This window comes from Panthera uncia, chromosome F1 (assembly GCF_023721935.1).
Source record: "Panthera uncia isolate 11264 chromosome F1, Puncia_PCG_1.0, whole genome shotgun sequence".
Lineage (NCBI taxonomy): Eukaryota > Metazoa > Chordata > Mammalia > Carnivora > Felidae > Panthera > Panthera uncia.
In genome coordinates, this window is record NC_064813.1 from 56,289,992 (window position 1) to 56,303,618 (window position 13,627).

A 13,627-nucleotide genomic window follows, 5' to 3' on the forward strand; every position below is an offset into this window, starting at 1 on the left:
GGTGCAGAGGTTTCCGGGGAGCGGGTGGGGGGGCCCAAGTCCCGCAGTGCCCGGAGGGATCGGCCAGAGCAAGTAGTTGCTAAACATTTCACAACCTCGTGCTCCCCCGTCTGCGGTTTTGCTTCCCGGGTTCCGTTGGGAGCGCGCGACCCGGCCGCCGAGAGGCGCGCGCGAAAAGGGGCGTGGAGAGCGCGGGAGGGGGGGGCGCGGCCCGAGGGGTGGTCCTGCGCGGGGACCGTCGCGGCGCAGGCAGAGGGCGCACGCAGCGCGGGGAGAGCTGCGGCCTCACGTCCGGTTACCGCGCGGCCGCCTGCCACCTGGACGCGTGCTGCAGGGACTAGAGGGCCGGCGACCCGGCGACCGCGGCTCGTCCCGCGCGCCCCGAACCTCCAGCGCCCCCGCGCCCCCCCCTCCGCCCGCGTCCGCTCCCCCCCCTCCGCCCGCGTCCGCTCCCGCTCCGCCATGGGCGCCGCCGGCTCGTCGGCCCTGGGCCTCCTCGGCCTCCCCGCGTCGCGCCTCCCCGCGCAGCCCCGGCCCGGCTGGCTCGCGGTGACCGCGCTGGGACTGGCCGCCGTGGCGCTGGGGACCGTCGCCTGGCGCCGCGCGCGGTCCAGGCGGCGCCGGCGGCTGCAGCAGGTGGGCACGGTGGCGCAGCTCTGGATCTACCCGGTCAAGTCCTGCAAGGGGGTGGCGGTGAGCGCGGCGGAGTGCACGGCCCTGGGGCTGCGCTGCGGCCACCTGCGGGACAGGTAGGGCCGAGCCGGGCCGAACCGGGCCGGGGCTGCGCGATACCTCCCGGGGGTCGGGTGGGGGCCCGCTCGCGGGAGGGAGAGTAGAGGTTTGCCTCCGGCGTTTCCTGGGCTGCCTGTTGGACGCCTTGCCTTTGATCCTTTACCTGGGAAGGTCAGTTCCTGTCTTGTTCAGATTTGGAAAGGTAGGTAGGTAGGGGCAAACCCCTGCCCCTCTCTAGATGAGAGGTTCCTCCTTTGTAGAAGGACAGGGCTGACCCGGTCGTCTCCCAAGTCTCTTGCTAGTTCTAAACTTTCTGATTCTGTCTTAGGTCTGTAGCACAGTGGTAGAAAATAAAATGCTATGAGCACTCGTGGGCGGACCGCAGCAACGCTGAAACCAAGTCTTGTTCAAGGACACTGGCTTTGGGCTTGCTGGAGTTTGTTCCTCACACATCTCTCTAGTCCTGGGGAAGGTGCCTAGGAGAACCAGGAGGTGGGGAGACTTGACCCGCTTTCATAAGTAATGAGCAGAGTGAAGTTTTGTGTTGGGGAGAAGGCGTATGGGGGGCTGCAAACGTAATATTTGCCATTAAGGGAAGAGTGTGTCCCCTCTCTCCAGAGGCAGAGTGGTCCTCAAGGAAGAACTTTGGGTAAAGTTTCCACCCACATAAGGCCTGGCGCATGGAAATTTCATTTCTCCTCTCTCAGAAAAGAAAAAGGTATCCTGTCATTTAACTCATCCCAAAGGTGAGGCTACAGAAACATACTCCTTGACACAGAATTATGCAGGATATCTGGAAGGCTCGCTCGATATGGTGAAGGATGCTAAACTCTAGAAAGAGTGAACAAGGAAGAACAGAATGCCCATCTTTTGTTCGTTTCAGTTAAGATGCCTTCCTATCTGGGATGGTTTTGCTGTGGTCCTCTCTGTATAGGGAGGAGGAGGTTTGCGAGGTGATTGTTCAAGGAATCTGCTAGCAGCGGCCGTCTGCTGCCCTGAGGTCCCTCTACGACACATGGATTCACTATTCTCCGAAGACAGCTGTCTTTAACAAATGTGGACGCTCACAGCTTTGAAAAACTCCACACCCTGTCCTAGAGAAATATCGTGTATGCCGACCGTGTAACTCTTGGGGAGTTTCCGTCCACCTCCTTCCGGATTTCTAATCCTGGAGAGATTTTTAAAACTTAAATGTCCTGGGAGTCCCATCCCAGACCTATGGGATCAGAATCACCAAGAGTGAAGCCGTCTCAAGTCGTGTCTCAATCTCCCCGGGGGAATCTGATTCTGTGATGAGAGGGTGGTGTCTGGGGGCCAGTAAGGAGAAGAGCTTGGTCGCAGCTTGTTCAAGCGTGACCGATTAGAAAAGCCTTCTTACTGCTGGGAAGACCACTTCACTTTAGTGATACTGGACAGACTCCAAAAACAGGGAGGAGCGAATTCTCATGATGCACATCCAGAGAAAGTGGCTGTGCTACTTCCTTCCCCGCTTGAAGGACCGAAGTGATTTCTCAAGAGGGATTTCCGGTTCCTATCCGTGTCTCTTTTGATCGTCTAATGACTGTTTTCCCACTTCTGGTTGTCACTGCTTCGCTGTGATTATTGCACTTTCAAAACAACCCCTTTCTTCCGTCAATGAAAAAAAAACAACAACTTTGTTTTGAACGACAAATGCTTGGGGTTTTGTGCGGTGGTGGGGTGTGGAGACTGGGATGAGACAGGGCAAGGCAGGGGAACGTTGACTCAGTGCGTCGGATGCCTCAGACCCCGAGCTGAATCCTGTCACGTAGATGATCTTATGCAAGCCTCATCACAGTCTTGTGGGCTAGATATTATCTCCACTCTGCAAAACAAACAAACAAGCAAACAAAAACAAAACACAGTATCAGAAAGGATGAGCGTCTCACCCAAGATCACCAAACAGTTATGTGCTGGGGGGATTTGAACTCAGAGCTCTGTGGGTGCAGCAATCACGTGCTTTTTTCTGAAGGCAGTGTGATTTAAAAAAGCAAAGGTTGTACTGAGCCTCAGGAGACCCGGGCCCAGTCATCTAACCTCCCTGCACCTCATTTTTGTTTTTCATTCACAAAAGAGAGGGGTTGGACTTGACGGTCTCAAAGAGGCTATTTAATCTAGGTTTCATTTATTGAAGGATAATCGAAAGCAAGCTGGAAAGAACTCTGCTAAGTGACCGCTGTTCTCTCAACCTAAGACTTTCATAACGAAACTACTACTAGCCTTTAACGCAGGAAAAGACCTCTCGTATTTAATTCCATTTTGAACCTGTGTCTTTGGAACCCTTCTAAGAAGCTGGGTGGGTTCTTCCTCTCTAAAGGGCTCTGTGTCTCCGACTTCTAGAACTGTTTGTTCAGAGCTCTGAACAGATCTGTGAATGTTTGGCTTGGGCACCCTGAACTTTGAGCCGGTTTAGAGGCCGCCTAGCAGAATGCTGGCCTTGCCTGATTGGCACAGACAGGGGGAGGGTTGGCTGCCCTCCTTGACCTTGTAAATCCGGCTCTCCTTAGTGGGCATATATGACTCAGTCTTTTGTGCATCTGCCGTACCCCTGCTGAAGCCAGCCCTTTATGTTTTGTGCACAGACTGTGATCTCCTGGAGAAATGAGATTTCTAATTTATTATCCTGAGTGTCATTTCCTCCTGACTTTACCCTCCTGCTGTCACCGGGTCCCTGCTCCCCCCACCCCCCCCACCCCCCTTTTCAGGCTCAGGCACTTCCACTTCCCAGGCCAATTTCTAAGTTTAGAAATAAGGTTTTCCAGCTGTCCTGGGCTCTGCTCTCCCACCTCTGTGGCTGTTCAGGGCACCGCTGTGGTTTTTTTTTTTTTGGAGAATATGAGCTCCAGCCTCTGCATTGATTCTTACACCACACACCCATGCTTTATGCGTAAAGGAAGGTGTTCGTTTTGGGACAACTTGGTCATGAAGAATCCACAATCCAGACTTAACGTTCTTTCAGATCTGGCAGAACAGAGATGATTGTTCATTCACTGGGCATCATTTGTGTGCAAGAGATGACAAATGGCATTACCCCAGTGGACAGGGTAATGAGGGTGGTCGAGGTATGTTACAGGCAGCAGCGTTTTATCTTGGGTCGGTGTCTCTGTCCCGTCCCGGTGTTAGACTTCCTGCAAGCTGCCACTTGCCTTTCCGGTTGCAGCAGGTGGCGTAAAATGTCCAGCGCCCCCCCCCCCCCCACTGTGAACACCCAGGGGTGACCTCCTGTGCTGCAATACCACTGGCTGGAGCGCAGGGCGGCGCTTGTGAGCCCGCGGGAAGGGCTAAAGTGGAGGTGGATGGGGAAGGGGGGGCGGGATGAGAAAACTCAGCCCAGCGAGGGACTCGCTGTCAGAAATAACCTGCAGACACCTGTTGGGACATGGGTCTGGCTTGTGTGCAGATCTCAGAGGGAGTCTTGTTTGGTGCTAAGACTTGTGGCCAGCTCGGAGTGCCGGCGGCAGTGGTGGGGTTGACCAGAGCAGGGTCACCCGGAACTCCGCACCCACGGATGAGGCTGGAAATAGGAACAGGGCCCAGCCCGGGGGGGAATGGAGCTGTAACGGAGGAGCAGGGATTCCCTTGGCCACAGAACCCCATAGGTGAGTAGGCCAGACAACCCTGGGAACCTTCTTTACCTAGAAGGAAGGAGGTGGCTTCTCAGAGGGATGGAGCCTGCTACTCCCCAGCGTCACCAGCTCCGGGATGGGAACAGCCGAGACAGTTCCTAAGATGCCTTTGCACGGTCCTACCTCCACTGCCATACCTGGACACCAACACGCATGCTGGTTAACAGGGCACAGGTGCCAGCGAGGGGGGAAGGGACACCACTAGGGTCCGGTGAAGGCAGGGACTGAGCTGTCTGCACTCTGAGATCAGACATCCTCATCAGGTTCTTGCAGGCGTTCCCACTTGGTTCCAGTCATATTTGGAAATGTCTCTCTTAGAGGAGCTGCTCCTCATTCTGGAAGGCGCTGTCCTTTTTGTCCTACTCACGTTTGGAAAGCCCCAGCTTTCAGCTGCTGCTTGTACATCAATGCCCGCAGAGTTCCTCACCCGCTGCACTTGTGTTCTGTCTAAAATGGGTATTGAGGGGCGCCTGGATGGCTCAGTCAGTTAAACATCTGACTTTGGCTCAGGTCATGATCTCGCAGTTCGTGGGTTCGGGCCCCACATCAGGCTCTGTGCTGACAGCTCAGAGCCTGGAGCCTGCTTTGCATTCTGCGTCTCCCTCTCTCTCTGCCCCTCCCCGGCTCACACTCTGTTTCTCTCTCTCTCAAAACAAGTAAACATTAAAAAATGTTGAAAAAAAAGGATATTGAAACTAACTCTCTAGAGGGCAGAACGCTTTTTAAATTCTTTTTTTTTTTTTTTTTTTTTTTTTTTTTTTAGTAATCAAAGAGTTGTGTGGAATAACCCAAAACATGCACTCTGCTGAAGATCAAAGCATAGGCGACCTCCCCGGACCAGCCTCCCTCCCCCTTTCCAGCTTACCCATCCCCCCCACCCCCACCCCAGATAGGATGCGGTGTGAAAACCGTGGCCAGAATAGCAGCTCTCTAGAGATGAGTCGAGTTCTGATCTAACTTGTGGTTTGTGAGAATTTTCATTCTCTGAATCAGAACATGCGCACAAGGAAGAAAGGCTAATTGGGGGTCTCCTGACGACAGATCTGCGGGCCATGGGAGGTTAAACAGAGCGGAGGCCCGTTTGCATCCTTCGGAATCACAGGAATAACAAGAATCTGTCTAGGGTTCTAGATGACTTGGGCCAGCAGTTTTGGCCCCGTCTGGTTCCACAGCGAAAAGACCTAGAAGACGTTTCGCTTCAACCAGGGGCTCGGAGGAGTGTTGAACAGACACAGGGAAGTTTCTGACCAAAGCAAAGCCCCAAACTGAGCACCATAATTACTTAAGCGGTGAAGGGAAGGTCCCTAAATCAGCCTCATTTTCTGGATTTTTGGAACTGGGGATTTTCTTTTCTTCAAAAAAAATTTTTTTTTAACGTTTTAAATTTTATTTTTGGGAGACAGAGACAGAGTGCCAGCAGGGGAGGGACAGAGAGAGAGGGAGACACAGAATCCAAAGCAGGCTCCAGGCACTGAGCTGTTCAGTACGGAGCCCGATGTGGGGCTCAAAGCCACGAACCGTGAGATCATGGCCTGAGCCAAAAGTTGGACGCTTAACTGACTGAGTCACCCAGGTGCCCCTTTGTATTTATTTATTTTTTTGATGTTTATTTTTCGGAGAGAAAGAGAGAGAGAAAGAGATGATGTGAGTGCACAAGCAGGGGAGGGGCAGAAAGAGGGGACAGGGGATCTGAAGTGGGCTCCATGCTGACAATAGCTTCAGTGCAACAAGCCTGATGTGGGGTTCGAACTCATGAACCACGAGATCATGATCTGAGCCCAAGTTGGACTGAGCCACCAAAGTGCCCCAAGAACTGGAGATTTTCACGCATTGGCCACATGTTCTCTCCCAGGGCTGTTTCTTGTAAAGAAGCTCCTTTTGGGGGCACCATGTTTTGGACCCAAAGAATTTGGCCAGGTCTGGATAATTGTCTGGGAAAAAATGGTTGGATCCTGAGTGCGGGTAGGGGGAGGGTTTTGGTGAAATAGAAAGCTAGACGGAAACCACTGAGAACGTGGAAGAGGCCTTTCTGAGTGTGTTCTCGTCTGTTCCTTGGCAGGTTTTGGCTGGTGATTAAGGAAGATGGGCACATGGTCACCGCCCGGCAGGAGCCTCGCCTGGTGCTGGTGTCCATCACCTATGAGGGCGACCGCCTGATCCTCAGGGCTCCGGGCATGGACCAGCTGGTTTTGCCGGGCAAGCTGCCTTCTTCAAACAAGCTGCATGATTGCAGGTGCGCTGCCTGGGGCCCCCGGGGACCTGCAGCGGACTTGATTTTCCTGCGGGCTTCTCCCTGCACCCTGTCTTGTTACAGTGTCTATAGTAGCTGATGAGTTTGGTCAAGGAAATATTTTTTAAAAATGTTTGGTTATTTTGACAGCAAGAGAAAGAGAGAGAGGGGTGGGGGAGGATTCCAAGCAGGTTCCATGCTATCAGCATGGAGCCTGACTCGGGGCTCAATCCCATGAACCCTGAGATCATGACTGAGCCGAAATCAAGAGTCTAATGCTTAACCAACTAAGCCACCCAGGCAGGTGCCCCGGTAAAGGAAATATTTAAGAGGTTTGTCCTGGGCTGGGATCAATCCCGTGGTCAGGTGCGAGTGGATGAGGCAGAGAGCTGTTTCCAGGGTCCCTGGGATTTGTCTTAATCGGGTATGCTAAGGAGTGCAGATGTGGAAATGACCGTGATGTGTAAGGACATACAGATCCCTGGAAACAGGAGGCTTGGCATGTCATAGAGGGCCACATAGAGGGACCCCAGGGTTGGTCAGGAGGTGGGGGCTGAGGTAGGGTGGGAGGTCAGGGGGAACTCGAGCAAGAGCCTTTATTGTGGTTTCCACAGGAGGTACCGGGCACGGCAGGATAAACAGCTTTAGGATTGGCTGGTTTGAGTAATTCCAGTGGTCTCTGGGGCATAGAGGTCCTGTCTCTGTTTGTCTGGTACCTGGCCCTGAGTATTCGGGCAGGGTGACAGTGGCCTGGAGCATAAAAGCAGACAGGGGAGGAGGCTGGGGTGGGGGCTCTGGATGGATTGTCATGCACACGAAAGGCACCCTTGCAGGTGGGTCGTTTACTACCCGTAGGAACTGACCAGACTTGGGAAGGACAGTTCCTTCCACGTCGGCAAGATCCCAGGATGTCAAAGCATCAAAAAGACAGGAAATACAAAAGCATGATTGATACATATGGGGGGAGGGGGCGGACACAGGGCCAGTCTTTAGAGTTTGTCTCTGTTTATTCAAGTTGGAGGGGCTTCGCTTCAGCAGTGGCAGCCCGCGCCCAGCCAGGCAGACGAGGCAGTGAGTGGAGACTATACCAGCCGAATCTCAGGGTTGGGTGAGAGGGGTGCAGGAGCTTCTCGAGGTGATGTTGCAGCCTCTCAGGTCTGGGATTGAGACTGAGGCACCTGTTGCACCAGTCAGATGTGGGAGATTCCCACCTCTGGCCTCCTAGACACGTCTCCAGCCCTGGGCTTCCTTCCAGTCTGTAGGACCCCTGCAGGGCTGTCAAATGCCACGGCTCAAGGGGGCCTTGTCCGGTGCTGCCCGGAAGTCCTAGAGGCTAGGGCACTTGTCATTTTCAGCATGTGGAAACTGAGGTTGTCCATAGGTCCCCAAGGCTCAGAGGACGGCCACAGAGTGCTCCCTGTGCCCTGATTGTATACTTTTTCAAGCAAAGTGTCTGAGCTTAAAACTACCCTTTGGAGCGCCTGGGTGGCTCAGTCAGTGAAGCGTCCAGCTTCAGCTCAGGTCATGATCTCTCGGTCCATGGGTTCCAGCCCCGCGTCGGGCTCTGTGCTGACAGCTCGGAGCCTGGAGCCCGCTTCGGATTCTGTGTCTCCCTCTCTCTCTGCCCCCCTCCTGTGTGTGCTCTGTCTCTCTCTCTCTCAAAAATGAATAAACATTAAAAAAATTAAAAAGGATTATGGAACATTTTGTGTCAAATGTGGAAGAGCGTGGATTTTGCATAACATTCTGGAAGAATAGGAGAAGCCGAAGGGTTACCCCTAGAATAGCTGAGGGGTAGGTACCGCCTGCTGCAGGGATGGGGAAGAAGGGACCAGTGGAAGGGCAGCATTCGGGAATGAGAAAGAGGTTTCGCTGTTAGTATTTTCTTACCCACCGGCTGCTTTCTACTTTTCAAAGTGCCCACAGTAGGCTCACCTGGGGGACAGAAGCGTGTGCTCATCCACGGGTGTTGCTGTGAGGGGTTGAGGAATGTGCTGGATCCAGGAGCAGGTGCTGTGGGAACTGATGAACAGTGGGGTCGAGTCTGTTCCAAGTAATTTGTTGTTTGAGGAGACTTTTAGGGGCAAGGCTGAAGGCCAGGAGGGGACCTTGAGAAGGCTTTGGGACTGAATTAAGAATTAATCAGAGGTCAAGCAATGGGTCCCTGAAGAGGGGTTAGAGAGAGAGAGAGAGAAAAAAAAAAGAGCCCATGAAACTTGAGAGCAGCATGGAGATTTGACAGGGGGCTGGAGAGGCCATTTGAAAAGAAAGTGAGTCTAAAGGTCAGAGTGGGACTGGGGACATCGGAGAGCACAGGGCTTTTTTAAAAAAAATTATTTTTTTAATGTTTATTTACTTTTGATAGAGACAGAGTGCGAGTTGGGTGGGGGATTGCAGAGAGAGAGGGAGACACAGAATCTGAAGCAGGCTCCAGACTCTTAGCTGTCAGCACAGAGCCCGATGTGGGGCTCAGACCCACAAACCATGAGATCATGACTGAGCTGAAGTCAAATGCCCAACCTGCTGAGCCACCCAGGCACTCCAAGCATCCGACTCTTGATCTCAGCTCAGGTCTTGATCTCCAGGTCGTGGGTTTGGGTCCCGTGTTGGACTCTGTGCTGGGCTTGAAGCCTATTTGAAAACAAAAAGTAGGGCGCCTGGGTGGCTCAGTCAGTTAAGCATCTGACTCTTGATTTTGGCTCAGGTTGTGATCTCACAGTTCATGAGTTCGAGCCCCATGTTGGGCTCTGTGTTGAGTGTGGAGCCTGCTTAAAATTCTCTCCCTCTCTCTCCCTCCCTACTCCCTGCCCCGCCACTTTTTCTCTAATCATGAGTATACTCTTTTTCTCTGTAAAACTGTCTCTGGCGGTCTAGTGGTTAAGATTCGGCACTCGTGTCTCTAAAAAAAAATGTGGACTATTAAAGAAGACCTTAACCATATGTTTTTAAAATGGATGGGAGTGGGTGTCAAACCACCATGGCATTTGGATTCCATTGCATGCTTTCAGGGCATAATTTTATATATTTGTATATTAGTATACATAATACACTTTATAATAATTTTATTTTTATTTTTTTAAGTATTTATTTTGAGAAATAGCACAAGTAGGGGAGGGGCGGGGAGAGAGAGAGAGAATCTCAAGCAGCGCACAGCTTGATGCAGGACTCGAACCCAAGAACCTCGAGACCATGACCTGAGCCAGAGTCAGATGCTTAACGGTTTGAGCCACTCAGGCGGCCCTGCAATAGTTTTATTTTAAATGTCAGTATTTATAACTCAATGGAACTTATATCTTCCACAACAAATTAAACTTACCATAAAAATAGTTTACATGTCCACTTGCAATTCTGTGAGGGGTGCGTAGCTTTTGAACATTTTTTTTTAGTAGTGCTCAAGCAGAAAAAGCATTGTGTTATCTAATGGAATCTGTGCCTGCCTTGTGGGTAAGTACTGTATTATTATCTCCAGTTTACAACCGGAAACAGCGTCAGGGGAGTTGAATGCTTGGCGTGAAATCACAGAGTAGAGCACGGTGGAGTTTCAGGTGCTGCCAGACTCTAAGCTCAGGCTGCATCTGCCACACCAGAGTCCCTTCTGAGAGCATCCTGCATCCTTGCTACTCAAAGTGTGGTCCGTGGACCAGCAGCTTAGCCGCCCCGAAGCCTGTCAGGCATGCACAGGCTCAGGCTCCAGTCAGACCTTCTGGATCAGCGTGTGCATTTTCACACGATCCCAGTGATGTGCAGGCATATTAGGCTTTGAGAAGCTCTTCCCTGGAGCACATTCTGCAGATTCCCCTCCTGCTTCTGTTCAGCTTTGGCCGTTGGCCTGAAGACGTGCGGTCCAGCTACTCTGTCTTTACAAATTTTTTTTGAATGTTTATGTATTTTTGAGAGAGATTGAGACCGAGCATGAGCAGGGGAGGGGCAGAGAGGAAGAGAGGGAGACACAGAATCCGAAGCAGGTTCCAGGCTCTGAGCTGTCAGCATAGAGCCCGACACGGGGCTCAAACTCAAGAACCGTGAGATCGTGACTGGAGCCAAAGTCGGACGCTCAACCGACTGAGCCACCCAGGTGCCCCCAAGCTGTTCTGTCTTTAGCGCTAATCTTTCAGGGTGTTGAGGCAGGAGAATAACTCTGGTGTTCTCTTGTGACCCTTCCAGGCTGTTTGGGATGGACATCAAGGGCAGGGACTGTGGCGACCAGGCAGCTAAGTGGTTCACCAGCTTCTTGAAAACAGAAGCTTTCAGGTTGGTTCAGTTTGAGGATCACATGAAGGGAAGGTCATCGAAGAAAATTTTCTCTACCCTTGTACCGAATTACCAGGTGAGCTTACAGAGAGCTGCCCTTGGCTTCTGCCAGTCAACCCTCTGTGTCGGGCTTCCTTCTTGGGATCCCAGTTAGGAGAGTGTAGTCATGGCCCAGGGGAGGAGGACGGAGGGTGCATTCTGGGCAGGTGTTGGGGACGGAGAGGGAAGGGCCTCCAGGTGGAGCGTGGAGGATAGATTGCGGCAGGTACCATGGAGGGAGAAGCTAGGGGTGACCCCCAGGGAGGTGGGGGGCTCAGGAGAAAACAGGTTGGGAAGGTGAAGTGAAAGGTTCGTTTGGGACTGAACCAGGTTTCCTAAAATTACAGAAGCGGGCTTTCTCCCAGGGCTCCCTTGGCCATCAGTGTGGTGTGGTTATTTCGGGCACTGAAAGGGTATCTTCTGAAGGAGGCCACCTCTGGGTCAGCCGTAGCCCAGAGACCACAGCCTTTGATTTTGCAGTGAGAGAAGGTTTAAAATGCTAGCTGCTTAGGCAGCCCTCCCCTTCCTCCCTGAACTACAAGCTTTTTGAATGCTTTGTTCACTGCTGTTATGCCATCTAGAACAGTGCTGGGTACAGAGCAGGTGCTTAATAAATGCACGTGGAGTGAATGGGTGCCGCCTGAAGAAATTATGGGGACAGTGTGGTGGATTGGCAGCCTGTTTTACAGCAGTGCTGTGGGAAGGGGGTCACTGCTGGGCGCTGGAGTGAGGAGCAGGGGGAGTCCTGGAAGGTGACGCAGCCCTGAGCCCTGGCTGTTGCCTTGTGTGTGTGTGAAGGGAGCCCCTGCGAGGCTCCGCGGCAGGAACCGGCCTGGCACTGACTTTGGCTGTTTCTAAGACCACGGGGTCTTCTCCCCTCATTGAACACCACTGTCCCTCTGCATTGTGCCCCCTGTACACACCACTTCCAGACTTTGCTTAGCTTTCTGTTGGGCTGAGGCATTTCACGGGCCAGTGAGGTCTGATGGTGCCATGTTCTTGGCTCAGGTGGCCTACCCAGACTGCAGCCCGATCATGCTCCTCTCGGAAGCCTCCCTGGTGGATCTGAATACCAGGCTGGAGAAGAAACTGAAAATGGACCAGTTCAGACCCAGCATTGTGGTGACAGGCTGCGATGCCTTTGAGGAGGTAAGAGGCTCATAGCTTCTGTGCATTAAGCTCTAACGTGCTGATGCTAACAGAGCTGCTGTTCCTTTTACCCAGCGCCAACTCAGACCCTCCATGGGGTCTCTTCTTCCCTGAGACTTACCTTAACCTTGTGGACTTGTGTCCCTATTGCTGCCACCATCACCTTGCTGGCCTTGGGTGAGTTGCTCACCCTTTCATGCCTGGGCCCCAAAGTAAGCAATCAGATCTCCACATTGCATTAAGTCTGAAATGAGGCTAGACTGTATCATTATAGCTCAGAGATCACTAAAAGGAAATGAAGATGAAGAGAACAGCCAGGAGTGCTCAAGGATTTGAGATTCCCGGAAGGCCCAGACCCCAGAGTGGAGGCCGAGAGGATACAGGAGATCTGCCTTGTGAACAGGGCCCTGGAGACATTGTATGCCATGGCCTGAGTTCTCTCCCAGAGGACCCACATGCTCTCCTGCATGGCTGATGGCAGAAATTTCCACCCTCTCCAGACACAGCCCCTTGTAGCCCTAAGGGGACAAGCACATCAGAGCCCAGCTGTCCTGCAGTCTGTATGGAAATACATAACTGGGTGTTGCTCTGTGCTAAGAAATGTTGGCAGTCCTATTAAACATTGGGGGTGGGCTAAGCTTTATGGACCCTGGAAGTAATGACAACAAATCCATTTATTGGGTGTTTTCTGGGTACCAGGCACTGAACTAACGTATTACTTCATATAAATTACTCATTTGATCCCGACAAAAACCCTGTGAGGTCTGTACTATTGTCTCCTTTCTATAAGGAAATTGAAGCTGGGAGGTATTACCCACTTGTTGGTCATGTAACGGATGGTTCTGGCATTAGCACCTCAGACTTGTAACTCCAGTTTCTGAGGTGTAGGAGTCGTGGTTCCAATTTAGAAATACCAAATAGCTGACTCTGAGGGGAGAGGCTCTCCATTCATTGCCCCCTTGGGTGGTTCAATCCGTTGATATCAGCTCAGGTCATGATCCCAAGGTTATGGGCTCCATGCTGAGCGTGGAGCCTGCTTAAGATTCTCTGTCTCCCTCTGCTTCTCTCCCTGGCTTGTGTTTGCTCTTTCTCTAGAAAAAAGAAAAAAAAAAAAAAAAAGAATAAATCTTTGCATCCAGTGTAGTATAAATTCTTTCATACGTAGGCACTTTATTGTTTGGTAATTTAAAAAATAGCAGTGTATACAGAAGTTTTCTACTTGTTGATGTTATCCTGTCATATGTTATCTATTTCCTATAATTTCTCTTTACATTCATTAAAATGTTTTTCTTTTAAAGTTTATTTATTTTTTGAGAGAGAGAGAGGGCACAAGCAGGTGATGGGCAGAGAGAGCAGGAGAGACAGAATCCCAAGCAGAATCCCAGACAGAATCCAAAGCAGGCTCCAGGCTCTGAGCAGATAGCACAGAGCCCTATGTGGGGCTTGAACTCATGAACTGTGAGACCATGACCTGAGCCAAGATCAAGAGTCAGATGCCTGGGGCATCTGTTGGTTAAGTATCCTACTTCAGCTCAGGTCATTATCTCACGGTTCATGGGTTTGAGCCCCGTGTCACGCTCTG

General features: G+C 51.9%; 1 protein-coding gene across 1 annotated transcript in view; it reads left to right on the forward strand.

Annotated features, from left to right (window-relative positions):
• The first annotated feature begins 222 nt into the window (after positions 1-222).
• MTARC2 (mitochondrial amidoxime reducing component 2) overlaps positions 223-13,627 on the forward strand; it is a 40,263-nt gene continuing 26,858 nt past the window's right edge. The window contains exons 1-4 of the mRNA XM_049634582.1: positions 223-749; positions 6,436-6,609; positions 10,771-10,933; positions 11,905-12,045. Of these exons, the coding sequence (XP_049490539.1) occupies positions 463-749; positions 6,436-6,609; positions 10,771-10,933; positions 11,905-12,045 (765 nt within the window). The 5' untranslated portion in view covers positions 223-462. The remainder of the gene's footprint in view (positions 750-6,435; positions 6,610-10,770; positions 10,934-11,904; positions 12,046-13,627) is intronic.